At 39.7% G+C, this 26,711-nt stretch overlaps 1 protein-coding gene across 8 annotated transcripts in view; it reads right to left on the bottom strand.

Annotated features, from left to right (window-relative positions):
- Positions 1-26,711, bottom strand: part of astn1 (astrotactin 1) — a 415,092-nt gene that overhangs the window by 229,015 nt on the left and 159,366 nt on the right. For all 8 annotated transcript variants that reach the window (XM_071490448.1, XM_071490449.1, XM_071490451.1 and 5 more), the window contains one exon: positions 19,540-19,690. In XM_071490448.1, the coding sequence (XP_071346549.1) occupies positions 19,540-19,690 (151 nt within the window). The remainder of the gene's footprint in view (positions 1-19,539; positions 19,691-26,711) is intronic.

Raw genomic sequence — 26,711 nt, 5'->3', positions numbered from 1 at the left:
GGACTTTGAACCTCTCAATCTCAGGTCAGACTTTCTCAGGTCCTTGTGCAACTGACAATGTTCTCAAAGATAAGAGTCACATACAGTGCATCCGGAAAGTATTCACAGCGCTTCACTTTTTCCACATTTTGTTATGTTACAGCCTTATTCCAAAATGGATTATATTCATTTTTTAAAAGTTTGCTTAAAATTTTTGCAAATATATTAAAAATAAAAATCACATGTACATAAGTATTCACAGCCTTTGCTCAATACTTTGTTGAAGCACCTTTGGCAGCAATTTTAGCCTCAAGTCTTTCTGAGTATGATGCTACAAGCTTGGCACACCTATTTTTGGGCAGTTTCTCCCATTCTTCTTTGCAGAACCTCTCCAGCTTCATCAGGTTGGATGGGGAGCGTTGGTGCACAGCCATTTTCAGATCTCTCCAGAGATGTTCAGTCTGGGCTCTGGCTGGGCCACTCAAGGACATTCACAGAGTTGTCCCGAAGCCACTCCTATCTTGGCTGTGTGCTTAGGGTCGTTGTCCTGTTGGAAGATGAACCTTCACCCCAGTCTGAGATCCAGAGTGCTCTGGAGCAGGTTATCATCAAGGATGTCTCTGCACATTGCTGCATTCATCTTTCCCTCAACCGTGACTAGTCTCCCAGTTCCTGCTGCCGAAAAACATCCCCACAGCATGATGCTGCCACCACCATGCTTCACTGTAGGGATGGTATTGACCAGGTGATGAGCGGTGCCTGGTTTCCTCCAGACATGACGCTTGTCATTCAGGCCAAAGAGTTCAATCTTTGTTTCATCACACCAGAGAATTTTGAACTCCAGGCAGGCTGTCATGTGCCTTTTACTGAAGAGTGGCTTCCCTCTGGCCACTCTACCATACAGGCCTGATTGGTGGAGTGCTGCAGAAATGATTGTCCTTCTGGAAGTTTCTCCTCTCTCAACAGGGCAATGCTGGAGCACTGTCAGAGTGACCATCTGGTTCTTGGTCACCTCCCTGACTAAGGCCCTTCTGCCTCGATCACTCAGGTTGGCCGGGCGGCCAGCTCTAGAAAGAGTCCTGGTGGTTCCAAACTTCTTCCATTTACGGATGATGGAGGCCACTGTGCTCATTGGGACCTTCAATGCTGCAGAAATCTTTCTGTACCCTTCCCCAGATCTGTGCCTTGATACAATCCTGTCTCGGAGGTCTACAGACAATTCATTGGACTTCATGGCTTGGTTTGTGCTCTGACATGCACTGTCAACTGTGGAACCTTATATAGACAGGTGTGTGCCTTTCCAAATCATGTCCAATCAACTGAATCTACCACAGGTGGACTCCAATCAAGATTTCGAAACATCTGAAGGATGATCAGTGGAAACAGGATGCACCTGAGCTCAATTTTGAGTGTCATGGCAAAGGCTGTGAATACTTATGTACATGTGATGTTTTTTGTTTTTTATTTTTAATATATTTGCAAAACTTTAAAGCTAACTTTTTTCACTTTGTCATTCTGGGGTATTGTGTGTAGAATTTTGAGGTAAAAAATGAATTTAATCCATTTTGGAATAAGGCTGTAACATAACTAAATGTGGAAAAAGTGAAGCACTCTGAATATTTTCCGGATGCACTGTAGGTGAATCAGGTATTTTGCTAAGCCCAAAGTTTAGAGAAGTGGGCTCAGGACTGAGGCAGTTTAGGGGCTTATACATATCCCTGACAACTTCAAAAATGAATTACAAAAGTTTTAATCACAATGGATGACTCTATTGATCAGTATGGCTTAGTTAACCTTATTAGAACCTGCAATGGAAAGCACTAGAAATTAACCAATAACAATCCTGAGTGGCATTTATATATTGGCAACTAACTGCACAGGGCATGTTTCTTTTCCAAATGATATACAAGTCATGAGGTAACGACTATTCACTGACACTAACAAAAGGGCTTTGAAGGCAAAGTAATCACCATTTATCTTAGACCATTTAATAACTGGACAGTGAGTGAGAGTGCTGTTCGCCCCGCTGTTGAAGAAGCTAGCGGTACCAAGCCTGCTGTGGAAAACCCCTTGAACCACCATGCCTTTTAATCCTGTTTCTTAATGGAGATAAATTCCTGCAGTGCTTTTGAGGCTTAAGGGAATCAGCCCTGTGCTACTGCCAAACAGCAACAAATCCCTGCTAGAGGAGTTGGATAAGCTATGCACTTTTCAAATTTGTCTGATAGGCAGATCGGTGGATAAGCGCAGTGATTGAGGACTTAAACAGCAAGGTAATGCATTCATAGGAAAGTGTTAATTATTCTTCAAAAAGTCCAAGTGAAGAAGTCCCAAAGAATCTTGATTTATTTCATTTTCTTTATGGAAAATGCAACAAATCACACTCACCGTTCTTGGTTTCCACTTTTATTAATATATTCAACTTGATGTCCCTGGGCATCATAATGTGCCATGGTAATGTGTAGATACTGATGGCCACAACTTAGTGGTTTTGGAGTGGCAAGTAAATAAACATATTCAACATCTTTTTTGTTTTATTGAAACATTTACATCTGGAAGCAAAAGAGTCTTAAAAGGGGAGGGGCCGCTGTTTTGTCCATTCTGTATTCCAATGTCAATTTTTCCTTTAAATGATATACTTAATATTACTTAAAGGAACACAAGACTCTCCTGGACAATTAAAAGACCCTATAGGTTTGCATTATGGTCACCAGCTTGAATTATTTCAACTTAATTTCTGAGAAATCATGTTTTGTCTGTCAGTTTGGCATTGCAGAAAGGTCTAAACTACAATACCCATGAGCCTCAGATGCCTTTGCTATAGACAAGAACCCAGTCAGAGGCATAAATCGGAATGGTAGGGAATTCATAATGCCGCGTCTTTGCAGTTGCTAACAAAACATAGGATTACAGCTGCAGACTGTGTTTCCAGTTTTCTTAGCAGCATTACCTTTAGCTGTTGCACAGTATTTAATGGTTTGTGTGACAGAATGCTATACTCGGTGACTGGATGTTTCTTGCTGGGATGCACCTTTGGGAGTCATAGTTAAGGTCTCCTTTTGGTCATTTAAGAGCATGGGCAGCTTTATACTCCATATTTTACAAACTAGTACTGAGAGAACAAAAACCAGCCCTGAGATTACATATGCAAAACACTAGCACATGGCTCAGTGTGTCATTATGATAGAACCAACGATCTACTTACTTCTCAACAGTATGCAATGCAATGTATTTTACTACCCAATTAATTTGTGTAGGCTGTGTAGAGTATATATGCAGTGAAAAAGGTCATATCAAAAGTAGCTGCAGGGGTTTTCACTGTAGTGTAGTGTTTATTATGTTTCCATGTCTGTGCCTGTGAGGCTTTGACTGTTCATGTTGTTTTATTTCATTTAGAGACTGTCCTCAGCAGAAAAATGACAGCAGTGGCTATTTGTTCAAATGCCTTAAGTGACTTATCTTTAGAGTGACCTGACAAAGACCTCTTGGGGCTGTGCAAATAATGACTGCTTTCTCTTATAAGAAAAGGGGAAGCAGCATGGCGCTGTTAAGGCCAAAGCATGCCTCAGGTGAACTCAATCACACCTTGTCCCGGTCTTACAATGCCTAAAGGCTAAGGCTCTTACAACTGTTCTGATTCACCACACATTTTGGAGGTGAGGTGAAAAGCCTGCCATCACAGCCTCCACTTCCTGTTTCCCTGATCAGAATCCTGCATCTTTTCCATGTCTTAGTAGTTTTGACATGCTGAATTGTACAAAAGAGGGTAAAAGTGCACACTCTCTGACAGCTCTGCTGAAGGCATTCATGGTGTAGCACACACAGAAAGTGGTCAGCTGGTCAGCTGCTGTGTAAAATGGGCATGATTGTTTGTTTGTTGGATGAAGCCCCTCTCCCATTTTCCCATCTGGACAGGATTTCAAAAGCAGTTAGACAAACACTTTATCAGAAGTATACTGAGGCCTTACCATCATTCAGCCTCTTAAACTGGGGGGTATGCGCCAAATAAACTAGTTTGTACAACCTGCTGTTTGGCTGCATTGGAAGTCTAAAAAGAAGGTGTTTTCAAACGGGCAAATTCAAAGGTCCACACATCTGGTCATTGACTGTTTAACCTGGTCAGGTTGTCGGTTTTGGACAGTTACAGACATTGTTGGATGCAACCCCTTAAAAGGTGTGAGGGGTGGGTGTTACAGGCACTGTTTGACCATCAGACACACTGTGGTTGGAGCATATTGATTCCATTAGACCTTTGGGAGAGGATGGTAGAGTCACCAAAGTGGGGGCTTGAACATGAGATGACATGGGGAGCTGCTGTCAGTCCTGTTTCTTGCCTCTAAATTCTTTCAACCATAACCACAGCATTTCAGTACAGCTCAACTGGTAGCTTTTGGAGGAAACTGAAAAACAATATCATTGTGCTGATAGGAGTGTCATATCAGTGTCATTATATTGGTCATTAAGAAAGGCAATGACAAATGCCGTATAGTGTCCTTTACTTACTTACTTTAGTATTTACTTTACTGTAAATTCAGAATCGCACATATCCTCAATGTGTTGCCCTCTAGGGAAAATGGATGTGATCATGTCATATTTCATGGTATCAAAACTGTACCAAAAATAGGATGGTGCTTCAACCAAAAAGGGTTTTATTTAATTTAATCCATTGATGTACTTCTTACAGGATGGTTGAGTTGTTGAGTTTTCAGAAAGCTGTATTTTGCTGTATGGCTGAGTACAGTATTTCCCCTGGGCTACACTTGTATAACCATGTATATTAGGGCCATGTATTACTTTCATGCTATAATGAAACAGCTTGTAATAGGTCTATATAGCATCAAGAAGTATATTGACTGATACATCACACAGAGAACTGGGATGATATATTTGCCAGAAACTTAAAAGGTTTTTCCACACTGCAGAGAGAAGCCCACAGGAGCATCTGCGTCAAGTTCACAGAGAAACTTATCTATTCTGAAGAGGTCTGTTAAAGAAATCACATTCTGTGATTTCAACATATTCCAGCATTTCAACTTTCCTTTCATGTTTCTTAATAGATAAAGTTGTCTTGAGAGAGTATTTCACAGAGCAGTGTGATGAGATAAGCGGCATGTGCCAAAGGTCAGCTTATCCCAAAGCGTTCGGCTTTTCAATCCGGTCTCCTGTGGTTGTGACGGTGAGTAAGTTCAGTGCAGAAAAACTTGGGTATCTAGTAACCTCTCTCATCTCCTTCACAGGAAAGTGCAAAAGCACAACAGTGATGGGGCTCCAGGTCAAATGGACACGTTGCAAATGAAGACCTTTTGTAAAGAGAGAGATCATTGGTTCCGACCCCATGTCCTTTCTTTTTTTCATGTCTCTTCTTCAGGTCTGACTGCTGGCGCTGATGGTTTACTGTCAGGATCACTAAATCTGACACTTTTCATCTAAAACTTCAATGATCTAATGATTTGTGTTGAACTGTGCACACAAAGGTCTGAAATTTGTGAGTTTAAAAAATGTGCGATTTTCAGTCAGAGAGAACTTAAAAAAAAACTAACTTAAAAAAAATCCTTGTTCCTGTGAGCTGAATTCTCAACAAAGAGAAGTCACATATCACTTTTAAAAAGACAAGCATTATTTATGATGTGTGGCAAGTGCCTGCTGAAGTCTGACTTTAAGTTTGAATTTTCCTGATCTAAAGAGATGGTGTAGCTTTATTCTGCTGTTAGCAGACACTCATTGGTCTGCAAAAGAACCCACATTTTTCAGCAGGATTATTTGAGGTTACAAAGTCAAGGTCAAGCACATTAGACTGCATTAGACATATAAAAGCACTGGTGAGCAAAGGAATCAATCAACAACTGTACATATGCTGATTTTGATATCTGTACTTACATGTGTTTTAAACGGCTCACAGTCGCATGTTCTGTCAGTTCCACCATTTTACAGTCCACTGAATGATTGATGCAGACTATTTTCGGTTCAGTTTGGAGGAGGAAGCTTTAACCTTGTTAAATTTAATATTAAGGACATGTTTAATTTAACTCTCCACTGCAGCATTTTTCCATCAGTTTGTTATAATTCATGAACATTTTACCGCTGTACAAATACCACAATTGTTTGTCAAATTCCACTACAAGTCCTCGGCTTTACTGTAGTACACGGAGACGTGGAAATGGAAGTAAAGCAAAAGTGGAATGCTACGTACAACATTTATATACAATTATACACATTCGGATGAGGTTTCGAAATAATGGTGATCTAAAAAAACATACTTAAATACCTGGTTATGTCAATTTCGATCATTGTGCTTCCTTGATAGGGACCTTACTCTGACCTTATGATAAACAATATACAATATCTCCATTTCAACTACAAAGAAAAATGCTTTGCTACCTTATCTATGACTGATGTTTGAATCTTGGATCATTCAAGGAGAAAATTCACTGTAAATAAAAGATGAAATGATTCTTCTTGACATAGGGCAGGTAGGAGAGGTCTAACATAGTGCTATTACTAGCTTGCACTTCTTTGCAAATCACCCATGAGTCAAGTTTTTTTAGTGCAAATATCAACAGAATTTCCAGAAAATCTCCAATAATGTAAATGAATGCAAGTTTCTAACCACTACCTTTAAGCAAATACCAACAATAGGAGTTGGTTCATTGATATAAACAGCCAGTGGCCATGATTCTGCAGGTGGGTGCAACTAAATCGTTACAGAAGAGGAGGGTCTAACGAGATGACGAGGCACTTCAGTCTCCTTATCACTCTACACAGGTCTGATATTTTGGTCAAATTTTCTTCACATTTGTACATTCACTACATTTCTTTAAGCTGAAATAGTCCTTCTAAATGTGGATGGAAAGGGACCACCTGATTCCATGCATGGTTGGTTTAGCTCCTGTTGTTTCAGGCTGTAATGTTCCATGTATCAAAAATTGCTTCATTTTGTACTGCCCCTATTTTTCAACTGCCCCCATGAGCTGTGTGTCACAGCCACTGCTGCTCCTGCAGGTGTTGGTAAGCAGGGCAAATCAGCCTGCCAAACCACAATCACTAACTTCTAATTGTCTTCAGCAAACTGGCATGATCGTGACCCTTTCAACTCACGCAGTATCTTTACCTCACATCCCACCCTCTACATCCCCCTTCAAATCTCCCACTCCCCCTTGCTGAAGGTGCAACACACAGTTTCAAAACCTCTGAGAAAGAACAACCTCCATGTTGCCTGAAAGACAAAAACTGGAGCAAAAAAAGGCCAAAAATCACTCCCTGCTGCTGCCAAAGCCTAATTGCTGTGAGCAATTGGAAATAATTGAGGGTGACTCAGATGAGCGTACGGACATTTTTATTACCTCCTCTCCTCTCATCTGGATTTTACCAGTTGAATAAACTGTTTATAGGGATTTTATGAAGTACATCAAACTGAAACTGTAAATGTGGGCTACACAAAAATTGGATTTTGAAGTATTTTGAAGAATATTGAAAGTGAGGATATATTCCTGCCATTCTAAGTGAAAAAAGCATAATTTATGAGTGTACCTTTACAGTCTCTTTATCTTGATGGCATCTACAGTAAAAATGAGGCATGTTCCTCTTCTTTTTAAGTATATACTAACTTGTTAAATAAAGACTGCTTCATGAATGTTAACAAAAACTTTCAAACACATGTTTTATTCAACAATTACCCAATTACAGTACCTCATCTACAGCAGATGCTTTTATAAACCCTCCAAGTCTAAACACACACTTGCACATGAATCCAGTGACCCTCGGAGAGAATACATCAGCCGCGACAATCTAATGTGCTCCTATTTCTCTTTAGGGCTGAGGTCCAGCTATATCTCTGCCAGGTATTGACTCCACTCAACACTGCTTAGTGTCCCACAATGTGATCCCAGTCAAGATTGGTTTTTGCTGCCTAAGGGGAACGGTGCTATTGCAAAGTGGAGAAAAGAAGTGCTTTAGCCAGCAGCATACAGTATGGTGCTGTCCAGGATTATTAAAAAAAAAACAAAAAAAACTGAATGGTAAGAAAGGTATTGAATGTACCTGTTGGTGGTGTTGTTATTATTCAGTATGGTATGTTAAGTGCACTCCAGATTACGTCATTCTGTGTGTAATTCAGTCCAGTGTTAGGATGGAGCATCATGCTGAGGCTTGCACAGTATGTTGGCTTTGATGAAAGATGACACAGTCTAGTTTGAACTGGCTTTGCTGAGTGTGCCAAGTGATGGAGAAAAACACTTCTTCATTTCCTGGATGAGTAAGGCCTATTGTTTTTGATTTTTACTGACAAGTACCAGGAAGGACCTCTTGCTTATCACAAGAGGACTCCTTTATGGTATGTGTATATGTATGTGTGCGTGTGTGTTATGTGTTATGTGCTGGTTGTATGTGACATTATTGTAATTTCCATTGGTAAGTACATAACACTCTCTCTTATAACAAAACTCATTCCATTTTGATTGCCCTGCTGTGGAAAGAGCCTGTCCTTCTGTAAAAATGAGCCCATAGGTCGTCTGTGCAGCAGCTTATTACGACTCACGGACGTTTACGTCTTTGTTAGGCGATATCTAGGGGTCGTAGTAATTATAAGCAAAGGGAAAAGTGCAGTGATGTAGTTTATAGAGCGACAAAGTCCATGTCAGGAGGAGGTTGGGGTGGATGGGTGGGTCAACAAAACACAGGAATATGACACAGAAGAGCAGTGTTCAATTCCCATGTGAAAGTAGCAGCTTATGTTGTTTCTGTTATCCATGACCATTTAACAAAGTTAACTGCATTATTATTGTAACCATGACAACAAAGATTGTCTAATGTTGAGGAAGTACTTATTTTAAACCAAATCACCATGTTTTCCTAAACCTAACCAAGCCATGACCGTTATTATAGTAACCATGGTGACAAGGATAGGTAAGCCTCTCTTGGTATAGTCCCAGTGTTTATTATTATAACCATAACAACCATAGTTCGGTATGCCTGCTATAGGGGCGTTATTTCAGGAGATACTCCTATGGGTTGTATCAAAGGGTTGAAATAAACATCCTACATGGATGCTCAGGTGGGAGGAGCTGTTATGTGGAAGTCAAATATTCATGCTGGTATTGCCCTCAATGTTTTTCATGTTTTACCTTTTGAAAGTATGAACAATGACAGGTATTACTTCTGTAGTCAGTACCATAATTAAGCACGACAGACTGCAAAGTATGTTGTGGCTCCTTCATTAACATTCAGTAGTCATGATCACGCCGGCATGATCAAATCACATATGTTTTTTGGGTCAACATTTTGATACAGTACGTCATTTGAAAAAAAAAAAACAAAACTGTCTGGTCATATAGTTGATGTACTGAAAAAAAAGATAAAGGCAGAATCAAAAGTACTCAGAAACAGCCAAAATGTCCCAAGACTCCTAAGGGTTAAAGGGGAAAGCCACCAATTTTATACATGAAATTCAGTTTACTAGTCACAGGGAGAGGGTATGGCTGAATAATTGAAAGACTTGGGCATTTTTAATGCAGAGATTTAGTACAACTTGCGTTATTGCAAAGTGGAAATCATTTAATTCTTCTTCTCTAACATTCACAAGCTCAATATCACAGTGACTCACATCCTCACACATAAAAATCAACCGAGTGTGTGCAGAAGATTAAGCAGCTAGTTTGGTTACCCAGCAAGTTGCTCTAGAAATAGATCCCACTGCAATTAACTAGGATAGTTAATCCAGGGAGCTCATTAATGTATCAGACTCAGAGACATTTGAAATGATTTATGTAAAGTTTGAGTCTATTTGGAAAGCTTACCCAGGTGTGCTTACTTAGTATAACCTATAGTCAGAATGGCAACAACTGAGCCATTGAGATCCAGACAAAAACTTTTTTAATAGTACACACACACAGTAAGTATCACAGGATCAATGTAGATGGTGGAATGTGCCAAAAGTTGAGTGAGCATTCCTGTGGAAGCCCATTATTCATGTTAAATGATGTTAGGCCCTGCAGTGGGTATCAGGCTTTTCCATCGTTAAATCTACTGAACCCTTTGCAACATTACACCATCCTCTAACCCTGACTTAACTTAACATGAAACCACCTTTGCACAGGCGAATACGCTGCTTTGTATCACTCACACATTCAAAAAGCAGACAACTGGCAGCTTCACCCGGCCTTATATTTACATATCTGCTTAGGCTAACCTACATAGCTGGGCCTAACTGGCTTGATGAGCAGGTTCATCTGAATACCACCACCCACTCAGTGGTCAAGCCATCATCCCTGCTTATCTAGTCTTACCAATAGCCACTAGTTATACCATACTCAGTCAACCAACCATCACCACTGTTTATCTCTCCGATAATGATTAATTATCTTACCTTCTGATATTGGGTTACAGTAAACAAACGTTTCTTTCTCTACATTGAAAAATCAGGAATCTGAGAATAACAACTAGACACAAGATGTTTCCTACTTCACAGAAAAGTCCTTTGTCAGTGTGTGTGCTCTAGGGCAGCCTCTCTCAAAGTGTGGTCCTTATAATGTTGTCACGACGACTGGGATTTGTAGTGCGTTTGATGACATCTGTCCAGTGTTCATATGTGCGTGATACGTTTGATGCAACTTAAATATCATCACCTGTTGCAGTGCAGTGTGTGGGGCACAAAGGTTGTGAATGATTGAAACTATGAGTTTTGTAGAGGTTATAGATAGCCGAGTGGACAGGGTGCATGCTACAAATATTTCAAGCAGCAACACCCAGGACTCTCTGCTGCATGTCCTCCCACTACTATATCACTCTTCACTGTTCTCTCCAATGAAGACATTAAAAAACTAAACAACTCTATGTTGACATTCTTCCATGTAAGCTTGCCACAATACTATTGCAGCAGTACACCTTATTGGTTTTGGGGATGTTTGGGGAGTTAGGTGGTCTGTGAGTTTCATTTTAGTGGCTCAGTGGTCTGACAAAGTTTGAGAAACGCTGCACTAGAGGCTTCCAGCTTTCACATCTCACTTCTGTGAGTTTCCTGTCGGTCTCTGAACTCGCACGTTAAGCGGTGAGCACTTTCCTTCTTCAGTGGATGAATGTAAAAACAAACTCTAGCGTCAAACTCATGTCACACACACAGCATTCTATACAGTGAAGGTCAAATGGCCTTGAAAAGAAACAATAAGCAGGACAACATTTTTGAGTGAGCAGGCACTTTATGATACAATACACAAGAAACAAGAAATCAGAGCAACAAACAGGACCTCCTTCTGGGCACATATGTAATGGAATTCCATTTTTCTTTACTCTTCATTTTTTTACATTCTTTAATGTATTCCTTTTTAAGTAGAAAGTGCCAACAAACACACTGAAACTGAGAGTTAGAAACTTAAAAGCATTGTGAAGTCAAGGTCCCTCTGGCCAACATGTCAAGGTGTTTTTTTTTACCAGCTGTCAAAAGTAAAAACACCTGCTTTGACTCTCTGACCCCAAAAGTTTCGGCTCGTAGAAAACAGCACAGCAGCACTTTTCTGCCCTTTGTAATTCATAGGGTAAAAATACAACACATGCACACAGATGTTTTCAGGACAGTAAAAACTCCTCTTGGTAGGATGATGCATACTCTAGAGCCCATCAGGGGAAAACAAGATGTAATTTATTATAATTTGGAACATGTGTATCTATCTGAAGGACTGGGAATCCAGCTACTGTACCGTCTCTTAATCATCGTTTATACCTCGAACACACAAGCTTTTCTTCACACAACACAACACAAAAAGCACTAATGAGAAACATTTCCTGTGTACCACAGATTTATATATGAAGCCGCAAACAAACGCATACACTGTGTGAGCTGTTTGGACAGCGCCCAGCTATTCCCATGATTCCCTCCTATTAGCAATCCGCTCTGTCAACAACATGCTTGTTTTCCACCATTTTGCAGGCGAAAGACAAGTGACAAGACAGAGCTAATTAATCTCACAATCACCCTGTGATTATTATGCTCTCACTTCCACAGGCGCCGCATGCTGCCTCTCCCCAGGAGCACAATATATCAGGGAGACGGAGCGAGTCGGTCAGTGCAGACCGCCAGCATCAGTCGACTCTCACACGAGGAAAGATATTAAATGCAGACAGGACAGCTACTGGCAGCACACATTCAGACAAGGTGTTAATTGATTAGGGTGGAATCAGAGTGCTGGGGCTCAGCCAGTTTACCACCCTTATTAGATGGATGAGAGGCTCATTTATAAGCTCGACAGTCACAAGATAATTACTAAAACACACAGTAATATATGCAACAGCAGCTGGGAGCAGAGGAGTGTGGTGATGGACAGTACTGGCGTGTGTGTGTGTGTGTGTGTGTGTTTGTGGGTGGAGATCAAAGGCATAGCTCGCTAGCAAATGACATTAAGAGTTAGTTGTGGCATGTCTCATTCAAACAGAATACCAAACACTTTAGGGGACTGTAATCAGTTATTTTTAAAGCTTAGGAAATCAATCAACAAATATTCAAATGAACATCTGTCTACATCGCATTCCTTCCTTAACTCTGCTTCTTCCTATCTACAGCTCTTATTTGATTGATTGTGTACATAAAGGACCAGATTTACATATGTAAATATACATTTACAACTCCAATTAAAATGCAATCTGTATCCAATCCCCTCATCCAGATAAGGAAAAAAGCATGTTACTGCAAAGTACATGCTGTGAGGATGTGAATGTGATCGGATCTGTCTGACCACTTCTGGCTCATAATCTTTGACACCTGCAGCTGATTTGCCGCCACCTCCACTTACTGCTGTTTTTTTGCGCTGGGCAACAGAGATCCAGAGGTTAACGAGAACACATTAAAAATACCAGCTGTAAACATAAAGGCAAGATTGGATCATTTATTCTCTGGATAATGTAACTGGATACAGCTTGCACTTTAATACCTGATGTAAACGGGATGTAAAATGTCTCTTATCCAGATTGTATCAGGATATGACCTGATTACATTCACACCTGGTATTAATACAAGTCTCCTGTGTCCACACTGAGATCTGATTGAGATTGGATGGCTTGGTCACATCCTCCTATTGCTTGTGTTGGTCCAAATTAAACAACAAAAGAAAATAGAGGAAGAAGACTAGAAGAAGATGGAAACCAACTGTGAAGCTGCGTTGTTGTGTTTGCTTTTTGAAGTGGGGGACAAAGCCATCTTTAACAACTGAAATGCCAAAACAGAGGAGAATGAGAGAGACTATTTGTTTACTGACTAATGGCAGCTAGCTGTTTTGCTGCTACCTCGCTGGTCGAAACAGTCGCGCAGGATTATGTATTTCCAACCATGTAGTTGTTGTATATGGATTGACAATGCAATTGCATTTACATTTGTTGTCAGAATGTGTTGAATAGTGCTCTCAATTAATGGATATTTATTTGTTTTCTTAATAATGGGGCAAACATTTAATTTAATTTGTGATTCACGAGCCACCTGATGGGCGTGGTTAATAAAAGGCCTCCTGCACGCAGCTGTTTTGAGTTGCAGTGTGCGGGTGGACTGAGACACAGCAGAACGGTTTTTTTTTGTCTTCCTTTCCTGCAAATTCGGTGCTACCTGGTTTCACAAGTAGCCGCTGTGTTGTGCTGCTCTGCCAACAGAATGCATCCCTGACAACCTCCAGAGGTTTTTGGCCAATCAGATCACAATCCATCCTCAATGAGTCTTGGTGCAAGCTCTATCCAAAATTACACAAAAAACAGTTTAATGCCAAGTGTAAATGCGTAAAATGACACCTACAGCTGATTTGCTGCCACATCAAAGGAGAAGAGAACACATCAAATAATACTAGGCCTAAATGCAAAGGCATCATTTATCAACTGGATAACATATCTGGATACAGATCTCATTTTAAAACCAGGTGTAAAAAGGGGTGTAAAAGTGCAGGGTCAATTTGTGCAACCGCTCTCATTCAATTTGTGGTTGCAATCTATGTGTAATTAGTGTCTGATTTACTAGGACAGCAGCAGCAGCAGCGTCTGGGATGGACCTCCAGGCAGATACAGCAAATGAAGGAGAGCTGAGAAAGAGGCAGTTAAAGAGCAGGTTGAGATCACCAAGCTTAAACAAATAAAATGGAGAAATGTTTACTGCATTGCCCCAGCTCAACTAGACCTGTGAAATACAATCATATATATATATATAAAAAAAAATAAAGTTGGGGGCCTAATTATATTGTAAATGGAATCGAAGTCAATAACAGGGAAATAAAAGTTAGGATCAAAAATGGAAAATGATAAAGCAATAGAATAACAAATAAGATGCAGGAAAAAAAACAAAAAACAAAGTGAGAGTGCAAAAAAGCAGGTCCAGCTCAACCTGAATGGAGCAGGTGAAGGGGACAAGATGGTTTGATTGATGTCTCAATAGAATACAGAGGCAAATGCAGCCAAACGCAACAGATGTCTGATCAAAAGAATGCAAGTACTGGCCTATTTTTCAAAATCCTATTTTTGTCCCTCTCACTTTTATTGTTCGGGTCGATTGTGTTACTTTGAGTTGAAAAACATACTGGTAAATCACCTTCAGTTATTGCCCTGTAGCAACGAGTGTTTTACAGACTATTTTGCTCTGGGTTTCACCTCACAGGCTACACACAGCCTGCTCTACTGTAGTATTACTAGAGATTAATGACCTGCAGGGCTGACAAAGGTATTCAGAAAAAAAACAAAAACAAATCAGTTAATATTCTCATAAAAACACACTAGAATAGGATAGAAATCACAGATAAGGCTGTAAAGGAGAGGTAAAGATGTAAATATATCAGGGAATACCAAATCAAGGTGACCGAATATGATAGGCTAGTGGGCCAATCATGCTAAGTAGGCTCAGTCCATTAAAAATACAGTAGAGGTTTACATTTCTTTCACTACCAGTTTCATTGTCAGCTAGATAGATTTAAATGTGACAGTAACTACAAAAATGCCAATTTTAGTTGTGTAAAAATAGACTTTTCTCCTGAAACCATGCACAGGAAGTACCTTCATGTGTATGTTGATGTATATAAATCAGGGATAGATGTTAATATTTCTAAGTGCTGGTCACCAAGCTCCTAAATATAGTGGACAAAAATATATTTTTAATGGTCCAAATATAAACATACACAACATACATCCAGTTAATTTAGGTGTTGATGTTAGCCAACACAGCAAGCTAATGTTAGCTTCCCTTCAAGAAGAGTTGCTAACATTAGCAAGGTGAGCTCTCTGGGTGTCATCTTCCATACTCCCTCTCCTTTTTTCCACTGTCCATCTTTTGTGTTTCTGCTTTTACTGTAATTATGTTAGCAGTCTGAGCAGGCTTAGTAAACTCATACTTCAGTTGCCCCAACAGCTACTAGCTAGCTGGCAATAAGTACAATACTTGGGCAGTATTGTGCTTAGCAGTAATGTCACTGTTGAGCATTTTAAACTAAAAGGCACCAAAGATTTAGGGGTGTTTGTGGAACTGGGGGGGGGTGGGGGGGGGGGGTTAATAGATTTATTTTAAGTATGGATTTCAGTTCCTATGTGGTTATAGTAGAGTTTAGTGAACATTCACAAACAATGGGAAAACAGAAAAATGAAGCAGAAATTGACTTTGTGCTTTCTTTTTTTTTGCAAAGGTTCCTAAAAATAAAATAAAAATATCACAGTATTCTTCAAAATGCTCACAGGGATGGAAATATAACAGGGCAATAAATCATTAATATGGATACAAAAGGAGAGTCTCATGACACCTCTAAGTGCTGGCAAGAAATCTTTTCACTGTTTCTCTTTGGATTCATGTCAGACTAATTTCAGAGGGAAGAAATTTGATTTTTTTTTTTTTTTTTTTTTCCTGATGCTTTTGGCAAGGATTTGTAACACAATGCAACATAAAGAGGCAGCCTTCTAGATGCTGGTGAATACAAGCTGTTATTTAAAAGCATCCAGTAATTTTATTTACAGGAATAATATCACAAAATATCGACTTGTTTGGTGCTTTCCCACACGAAGGGAGAACAGGAGGGGGAAAAAAATGAATGTCTCAACAAAGTAAAACATAATCAAATGCCCATGAGACTTCAAAGGCCTGGCTGGAAATCTCCACTCTGTCATCTCTTGGTATAAGATGCAAATTGGATGGATATTCTGGGCTCTGACATTCCACTGCAACGTTGTTGCAACTCAGTAGACTCCTTCCAGTTTCAAGTAGTTTAGAAATTATACTAAGAGATGAGATAATTGTGCTACACTCTCACAACTGGACAACAGAGACCTGACCAACGCCTTAATGTGACGAGAACCAGTGAATGGGGAGACGCTTCCGGGCAGTGGTAATACACCTGTGATGGAATCTAATTGCTTGGCCTTCAAAAGCTCAGAAGCTTAATTGCATTATAATGTAATTAAGCTAAGTGCTAACAGCCAATAGTCTTTGTGTCTTAGTATATTTGCTCCAGATTCTATTGGAGGACCAAGTGAATCATGACTGCCAAAAAGAATCTTTGAATCTCCAATGAAGAGAAACACTGGTGGGGGCTGGGGGCCACTGTTGACAGTCCGCACTGTACTGTCAAATGTGTTTGGACCTTTTTATGTAGCCTTTTTTCAGTGTCTGTTGTTGTGGCTCTGGGGATGCAACTTGAAACTACTTGAGAGAAAGTTTGACATTGTCCAGTACTTAGGACCAAATACCTACAAAACTAGAGATATACCCATCAGCCTTTACAGCCCTGTTCAGACCTGGCATTAGACCCGTCCTCAGTTATCTGGTCACAAGTGGACAGCTTTAAGCACATCAGCTCACACCTGCCATTAAAATGTTTCTTCACGTGTCTCAAGTGACCTTCGCATGTGCAAAAACACATGTATGCACGTTGTTGTTGTTGTTGTTGTTGTTGTTGTAGTATTTTGCCAGTCCGACTGTGAGAGATGGGTCTTTTGTTAATGTGCATGTGAAACAGAGGGGGTGTAGAGCTGAATTAATCAGCTCTACATTGAAATAAGGTTTTAACCATTTGAAATAGTAAGTTTGTTATGAATCTCTGACAGGACTAATCAGACTGTGGCAGAGGACGTCAGTAGAGGAGTGGGTCCTACAGTGTCTCCCAGGAGGCATTTGCATCACACTGCTAAAAGAATGTGCCCACACGTGGTCCAGACCACCTCCAAATGTGGTGATCCGATCTGAAATGTGTCTTCAGCACATCTAGGTTGCATTCACACCTGAACGTAGAGCTGTGCACTTGTGATCGGATCACGGATGTCAATACCAGGTCTGAACAGGGTCTACTGTACCGCTCTACTTTGTGGTTGATGCTAATTAGCAAATGTTAGTATGCTAATCTAACAAAGTTTGTATAGCATGTGATTCCACTTGCTGTATTTGCCCTGATTGTATGTTTATTTATAGATTTATTTTCTCAAGGGCTCCCTGTCCTGGAGGCAGTAGATATATGCCCCTGGCGGCTATGAGGCATTGCCAGTTAGTGAGAGGTGTGCCCAAGTGTGCTGTGTGAGAGCCGCCTGTAACGAGCCAACTGTATGACTGACCAGTACATATTCTGTTCCTGTCCAGACAATAAACCGTGGCACACAAAGACAGCAGGCCTCCTGCTCCTCATTCTCCACACACACACAACGAGTCGAGGGGTTGCCTGAACCCGCCAGTTACAGTGAAGTGCAGCTGAGCTAACATGTTAGACTGAGATGGTGAACACGGGAAACATGTTGATGCTAGCCTTTAGCTCAAAGCATTGCTGTGCCTCACAGAGCTGCTAGCATGGCTGCAGATTTTTACAGCTCACTCACAACTTGTTCCAGTAGTGGGTGAACAGACCGTCAGTAAAACTTGGCAGTAAAATGTTGCCTTTATTCAGACAAAAGAAAATATTTTGTCCCCCACACGGGAAAGTTTAATTATGGATTTTACTTGACACTATGTTGTAATTACAATGCAAAACGCCTTTTGTTTTTAACACTTTCTCTCCAAAGTATGACACTCAAGATCACATGAATACTTGACAGTCACCATTGTTGGACCATCTCACTAATTATGTGGTCACAGTTACTGTCTGCTGTGCCATTCCTTTTTGCATTTTTTTTTTTTTTTTTTGTGGTTCCATCATATCCTGTCAAGAAAAGCTGTTCATGGCTGTCTACCAAAACAGCAATTTGTGCATGCAGATGTTTTTTTCTAAGGCAAAAACACACTGGTGTGGACTAAATATTAAATTTGGCTGCTCGCACACTACTGTAAAATGTCTCTCAAACTGTAAAACTGCTTGCATCTCTTGTATTTCTGTGCACATTTTGTACTTTTTCACCTTGACCTTCCCAGATTGAAGTTGCATGGTTCTCTGTCAGCTTATAGAAGCAGCACTGTTGAAAAAAATAAAAAATAAAAATCATATCTGAAAGGGGCGCAGCAGGAATGGAAATGGGGTGTCCTTATTTTATATTACATTTGGTTCCAGCAGGAATATATACAGAATACAGAGGAAACTGAACATGCCATAGATTTCAGGTTCCAAACATATGAATCTGAAATCCGGTTTCTATCTCCCAGAGAGTGCCTACTCACTTTTAGCCTCAAGTCTCAGCCTCAGTGATGAAAGTCAGATGATGAAAGATCAAGAGAGTGATCAATAAATGCATTTCAGCGTGAGTTTTACATGCTTGTCGACTCGACAAAATAATATTTAATCCTCTGCACTAATGTTTACCATACGATCTACAAAAATTGCCTGGAAGTACATGCATATGCTCTAATCTGTAAATGAAACATTTTCCTATTACGAAACAAGCTGTTTCCCTCTCCTTGAGATACATTATAAGAGATAAGAGGAAGCATGCGGAAATGCATAAATAGTATCTTCCCACCCCACCTGAAAGGCTGTACTGCAGTGCATCAAAGTTCTTGAAAGGAAATTAAATTGTTGGGGGGAGCTGCTTCCTGACAGCTTATCAATAGAAGTGGGGGATTTAGGAGAAGCAAAACACTAGCAGACGGCGCTAAGATTCTGCAAATAACAAGAGCGGCATTGCTGGAGTTCCCAGCAGATGGAGAGGAAAACAAACCTGGCTGCTACATCGCCTGGTTGCTAAGCACCACCTGGAGGTAATGAATGTGTTATCGGCCTGAGAGGCATGTGAGACGAGAGGCACAGTCAAACTGTCTACTTAGACACATTACTGAGAGCAGGTCTTCTGCTTGTCCTTGATATGGGTCATTTTGGCTAGCAGATATGCTCATGAATATTTATGCAGGGAGACAGACTGACCGCAACAGGACATGCACACAACATTAGAGTATGAACCTGTAGTGTGGAGGCCATATATCTGGGCATCAGATCAAAAATCCCTAAGGCTTGGATGTGTGGAGTGTTGGAGGTAAACACATTCATTCCCATGCTCTCATACTGTATTAATCACGAAAGGACAACTAGAGACTGTGTACTGTAGCCTACTATGAAATACTTAGAATTTGATTTATACAGACACCTGAGGGAAAGGTCATGTTCTGCTACTGTAGCTAATGTATGGCAGCTTCCAGGCAAAAGAAAGGTGACTCACCACACATCCGGTGGAGTCCAGCTTTCGGTCAGATATGCAACGGAAGTTGCGGCTGCAGCCTCCGTTGTCTTTGGTGCAGTCTCTGACGGGTCCAAAAGAGTCCAGCAGAACCTCCAGAGAGTCAAAGGATGAACTGATCATCAGCTCCTCCCTGTGAAGGAGGGAAAGGCATCAAAGAGAAGAGTTGTTGAGCTCTGTTCTTCTGTGAGGACTAACTTGAGTTTTGAGCATACAGCGCACCATTAGAGCTTGCTGTGCAAATAAATTAGTGTTTCACTGATCTCTCTTTGATCACACCGTGTGTCACTGATAGGTGTGGTAACCACACCAAGCAATTAAGTCAGTGTTTACTGGCACACTACTGAGCACATTTCTGCACCACTGCACTGAGGTAAGAAGTTACACCACTATAGGTTTAGTTGTTCTTTAAAATGTACAATAACTGTTAGGACCAGACCTAACCAGCATCTATGGAGAGAAAATTTTGGAGCAATATCAACATACATCAGTGGAAACATCAGAATGAGTGGAATTGGTCACAGAGGCCTTAAATCCCCAAGGACCATTTTTCATGAAGATTCTTGACGAAGGTTTGGTGTCAGGAGTCAACAGGAGTCGAAGGTAATAATATGTCTTATCTTTACTGTGTGAATATTGTGTCCACTGGGCAGCCGAGCTTATAGCTAGCTGGTCACATTAGCTTGGTTAGCAACTGTGTTTGGCTAGCAGTAGAATGTTCTCCGTTTAAGGTGAATCTGTTGGTAATTCACACACTAGTTTGCTTACTATCCCTGCAAATAGTTGCCATGGACCAAGCTAGTTTGACGTGTTGGTCTGCAGTCATCTTTCCGGATTTTCTACTGAAAAAACTCAAGTTGTCAGGATAATTAAACATTATTTGGGCAAACGATGTTTGGAAGAGTGATATGGAGGACTCACCACACTGCCAGGATTTGTTTCTTACAGTCTTACCAGTCTGGACGTCTCCATTGAGCCTCATCAACCTGTATTTTCTCTGCAATATTATCTGGGGTGACCCTCATTTTCAATGATGCTGAGAAATTGAAACCTGCAGTTATTGTGGTGTATTTTCCTTGTAAGAACAGTGATTAGCTAAATTCATACCACCGCTCATTGATATCTAATACCTTGATTCTCTGTGCTCAGATAGAATGAGGATACTGGTAAAAGTACTAGTGGAACGGATCTGAAACAAAAAATAAATAAATAAGTGTTGATTCACCAATTTTCTTCCTCCATGTTAGTAATATTAGCAATTATCAATTATGTTTCAATTGAGAGTTTAAGAAATATCCCCTTCAAAGGAAGTAATGATTGACCGAAATTTAGCATTCAGTAATCATTAATATGCAATTTTACTCTCATGAAAAGTGATTAAAGTATCGGGTTTCTTTAGATCACGTTTCAATGTGTCGGGGAAAAATGAGAAACTGTCACACCGGTGCTTCAACACTCTGCTTTGCAAGACTTCCTGTGACACCTTTGTTCTCTATATAACTTATTGAAAAGATATCCATTTTCATGAATTACAAATACTTACATGTTTAATTTATTCTGTGTAATCATGAGAAAAGCTATGACTTTTCACAGCAGAACTGATAAAAACACACCTTGAAATCATCGCTCTAACCTTGCTCTGAGCAGTCACTTTGTGTTTCTGTGATTTTTTTTCGTTCCCTGTAAACCTCTTGCAAGGTCAATAAGTAGATCATCCAACTGAAGGACAACCGTATAAGTATTTGTGATTGGTGCAGATGAACAGAGCACAGAGGACTTCATTGTTTTCTCACGAAATCGAAAATACACAGCTATTTCTGCAGAGGAATAGTACTGCTGATGATAAACAAGAACTTGTGTAATAGCATTGCCATGAACCTTGTCTTGGTAAAGAAAATGATGACCTCTCAAACACTCACAAAATATATTTTTTCCAACTCCTCGTACTCTTCTGCTTTCCCTGAGAGAGAAGACAGTGAGTTTCCTTCCCTTTCACAGTCAACTTGATGTTATCTTACAAACCAATTTTTCTATTATAATTGCCCATTGCTTTGTTGTCATTTATTCAGAAGGGACCTATGGAACAGAGCCTCGGCAGATGATGAAACTCACAGCAAGTGTGAATGCTAAATTATGTGGGCTCTGCAATTATAGTCAGGGCACATCTGCAGATTGTGTGTTATACGATTTACCATTAAATTTCACACAAGATTAAGGTCATGCAGGCGACTCGTTGAGGCTACTACAATATCTGTTACCTATGAGTTGTACTAAAGGAAACACCATGGTGTCAGACCATGACGCAGACTTAATTTGCACCCATCACAGTGCTATGCAATATAACTGTAAGTGCAACTGCATGGATTTTTTGGGCTGTTGACAGAGGACACTCATTTCAGTCACCTGTCTCATGCACATTTGGTACAACAGGTAATTAAATGCAACAGAGCTCAAAAAAAAAAAAAAAAATGCTACAGATGTCACTGATTTGAACTGGGGGCGTTCACTGTAAACACTGACAGAGGACTGAAGGTGCTACACTGCATCTTAATATACAGCGTAAAAGGCTTCAGGTCAGGCCGATGTTGATCCGGTTGGGTCGACAGTTTTTTTTTTTACAGCCACTGAAACCTTAGTGACAGGGTCCTGCATGAACACACCATTTTCTGCCAAAGTGGGGCTCAGTAGAGAAAAGATACTGTCACATACTTCTGTGCACCAATTAGGATTGAGTAACATTTTAATTGGAATCTGATGACAGTCTGCAGTTTGTGTGGTTGGTTGATACTGCAAAACAAATCTAATCACACCAAACCCACACAGTCCTGATGAAGCCGATTAGCTGGGTTTTCAAGTATTAAATTAACATTTATTTTCTGTTTTTTTTTTTTGTTTTTTGTTTTTTTATTATTATTTTATTTTGATGTAGCTTATTTGGTCAGGAATATAAAAAGTAAAGATTTGAGGCCACGTTTTCGGGGGATTTAGAGTGACAGACAATTAAATTTTTTATCTGACCTAATTGATGCTGCAGTCAGTGTCAGGGTACACATTTCCTTTACTAAACTATCAGGTTGAGCAACCTCATGTGACCTTTCAGAGGGAAAAATACCAAAAAGGAAAAGCTGAGTCAATGTGAATCCAAAATGTTAAAATGCACCTAATTATACTGACTTGATAAGTGTGATAATCTACAAACTGAAATAGAAAAGTTCTTTAATATATTACAAAACTAAATATTACAAAGAAAACTAATGACACGGATGATTTTGACAACGCATATAGAGAGAACTCTTCAAAAGACTGGGCAATAAGCACTACCTGCAACGTATTTAACATTTTGTCCAAGACAGCTGTCTGCACTTGAAAGAGGCAATAATGTAAGTCTCAATTATGGGCACATTAAAAATGGATAGCTAAACAATGGGAGGGTTACACATCAAAACAAGCCATAAAAAGAACCATTCATTCAGCCCACTTACCACTGAAACGTACCACTAACGGTTTAAATGTCAAATTATGCCCTGTAATTTACTTGCATTAGTAACTTTTTCAGCTCAGACAGATCAACAATGAACATAAAAAATATATATATTTCAAATGTAAAGGTATTTCTGAAGATATCGGCTTTGATGCGTTTGATGTATAGATTGTTGTCTTTGCAACTATATCCACTCAATTACAGAGATGGAACACTGAGTTTTCAGTTTGTCTTACAGCTTGTATATTAAGAGTGAAAGAAAAACACAAATAACACACTTGTTAATGAAAACCAAGATCATCCTTTCAATACAATGTCACGGCAACGCTACAAAAGCACTAATAAACACATTAAGTAAAGAAACACCAAGGCTGAGTCCTTGTCTGGTCATTACTGCTGTGAAGCCATGTAATCAAGTGAAGGAAGATCAGGGATATTTAACCATCTGCCTGGGAGCAAGACAGAGGAACAAATGATTATCAAACATGGGCGAACGCAGCTCAAAAGCAGCAGCTTCAAGAAGGTATTTCCTTGTGGTCCCTGGAGAAAGCTGAAGGTAGCGTTCATCAGATCATAGATCAGAGGGAAAATGAGTTTTTTATACAGCGTTTTTGAAAAAAAAAAAAAAAAAAAGCTGCCAAATGAAAATAAAATGTTGAAAAACAACAGGGAAATGAAATACTGTAAGAGTGGAGTTGCATAAAATTGAATAAATTTATAGTAAATAAGATGTGCGGAAGTAAAGCAAACTGCAATCCAGGAGAAATCAAATCAGGTTCATATTCCAAAATGCACAATATTGACTGTGTGAAGAGAGGAATGAAATTCAATGGGAAAAAAAAAGAAAGTTCATAACATGCAAATTTTCAAGCATCTGTATATTATTTTCAGACTAACTTAGAAACCCTGGTTTATGTGCAATATAGTGAGGACATTTCCTGTGCATCAGTGTGGCCCTCCAAGTGGCCCCTAGACAAATCTGACGGGTCACAGGATGATCAAAGAAATAATGAACACAACATTATTTTTACATTTTGTGACTATTCTCTAGTTGTTGCGGTTTTCTTGTGAAATATTGAATGGTTTCATCTCTTTAGACCTCTAGAAATCCCTCCAACTGAGCAATTTCAGAAGGAGAAAAAAAAACAAAAAACAAAAGCTTGTGGCTTTTACTGAGGTGTGAAATATATGCACATATCGCTTTATCCCAGTGGGTTACAGGCCTAAAAGTCTGCTACTCAATGCTCTACTACACTCTACAGGTATAAATGTGGTAAAATGCATAAAACATGTTGAAACCTGTCTGAAAGTTAATGGATGATTTTCATTATACACCTCCCTCACAGAGGACCTTTTAAATAGTTCTAGCAGAAAAGGACAACATGCAACTAATGGCATTAATAATGGCTCCATTCCATTTAGCTGTGCCCGTATGCCATCTTGGACAAAAACCCCTAAAAAGAATGCAGCCATTTTTTCATGGCCACATGAGAAATCGCAGTGCCATCCTTGATATACTGGCCTGGAAACCAGGCCAATCAGTGAGTATGTTTATTTGAATTGGTGTAGCGCTCCTAGGACAAGTAAGGAAATCAAATACAGACCAAGACAAGAACAGTGATACTAGACAATTCAGCAAAACCCTGCAATTTGTTCAATATCGATATAAAGTTTTGTGCTTTTTATGATCTCTGTCTATGGAAGCCATGAAACAGTTACACCCCCCTCTCTCCTCCAAACCCAACTGGTCAAGGCAGACGGCTGCCCACCCTTTCTGTTAAAAAGGGAGTTTTTCCTCCCCCCGTCGCCAAGCGCTAAGCAATGACTGCTGAGGAAGTGTCTCTATTCACTGTAACAGACAATAAAGTCCTTCATTTAACAGACACATTCCAAAACTCCAATTATTTAAATAATGTGGAGTCATTTTATACCAGAATGTCACAAAGTCACAGGCTAAAATGAATGAATGAATTTCTCCAATTTCATCCCTGTTCTGAGAATTCAAGTAGTTTTAACCAGCTGTGGCTCAGACACACACAGCTGGAGGCCTGGCTTCACATGAATATCTCTGCATCGCTTTCAATCTCAAGCCATTAGCAACAAGTTGTTGATTTATGGACCAGCAACATGCACACATATTCTCTTCCGCAGCCTTTTCTACATTATGTTTGAGACCATGTTTCATGAAAAACCAGAAAGGCAAGTTCCTCTTAGACTCTTTCTCAGACCCAGTTCAGCACAGTGAGAAAAGTCAAATGGCTATTAGACTACTTGAATAATCCCTGATTTGATTGATGAAAATGAGGATCTCTTACCTCCGTAAGAGTAAAAATTAATCAAACAAAGTTCTGCCTTTTGCCTAATGGTATTCCAGCTCTTCAGACGCAGTCTCATCCTTCAGCTGAGCCCCTGCTCATGTTTTCCACTTTTATTTCATGGCCATCCTTTCAAACGGCCTCATTTGAAAGACTCAGGCAAAATACAGAAAACATTATCCACAAACTGTGGTTGTACATTTCACAAACCATCAATCCAGGCTGGATGGGGACCTTGATCTCAAGCCCGCCTTTGATGCTCATCGTTGCAATTCAGAGGACCATCATACCATTTACTCTCACTCACCACTGACAGCAAAACTCGGTTAGCTGAGATATATGGTATGCTGCAAGAGAAAAAGTCAGCCAACCTTCTTCTACTGCTTTAATTTATGTTAAAGAGCCACTAAATCCCAGTGGCATCTAGTGGTGAGGTTGTAGATTGCAACCAACTGAACACCCCTCCCCTCACTCCTCCCTTTCCAAGTGTGTAGGAGAAAGTACGGTGGCTTTAATGTGACGTAAAAGCAGGAAAGGCCTAGAGCCAGTGTTTGGTTTGTCCATTCTGGACTACTGTAGAAACATGGCAAAGCTACATGTTGTGCTCCATGGAAGGGGACCCACTCCCTATGTAGGCATATGCCTTATAGGGCTCATTCTCAGCAAACAAAGACACAATTTTTTAGTTCCAGGGGATTAGTCACATAACAAAAGTTCATTTATTGCTGTCAATAGAGCCCCCTTATTCCTACAGACTGGACCTTTAAGAGTTATTAAAAGATTAAAATGCTATTTAATAATATTTATTTTTTTAAATAAAGGATTTAATTATATACACAGTTTTTTATTTGTGTGACTGTTTTGTGTCTAAGCAGCTGCAGGCACGTATACAGGCCCTGGCACTGATCCTCTTAACTTTTCTGGTCTTGCTAACAGGATTACACAATCAGCATATACAGGACATAAATAATTAATTATGAGATAAATGTCACAAAGATCAACAGGCTTTATTAATCTGTACAGTCACTGATTGTGTGTGTGCTGTGATACTAGTATGCAGAAATGATTGAAGGAAATCTGATGAAGAAAATTTTATTTGGAAAAAGTTATATAACTAATTACCTTATATAGTGAATATATTTTTATTACATACTTAACTTTTCCTACCATTATGGCAAGTCAATTTTTTTATAGAGCACATTTAAAGATAACAAAAAGTAGAAAATTAAGTGAATTGATAAAAACACTGAATATCGTGATAAAATCAGAACACAAACAGCACTGCACACAGAACAATTAAAATAGAAACAAATGATAGCCAGAGGGTGGTCAGGAACATCTTCATGAGGATAATTTAG

The sequence above is a fragment of the Trachinotus anak genome, unplaced genomic scaffold (assembly GCF_046630095.1).
Source record: "Trachinotus anak isolate AG129_WGS33_773 ecotype Australia unplaced genomic scaffold, CSIRO_AGI_Tana_v1 ptg000012l, whole genome shotgun sequence".
In the NCBI taxonomy this organism is placed as follows: domain Eukaryota; kingdom Metazoa; phylum Chordata; class Actinopteri; order Carangiformes; family Carangidae; genus Trachinotus; species Trachinotus anak.
Note: the sequence above shows the minus strand (reverse complement) of the source record. Positions and strands in the feature narration are given on the sequence as shown.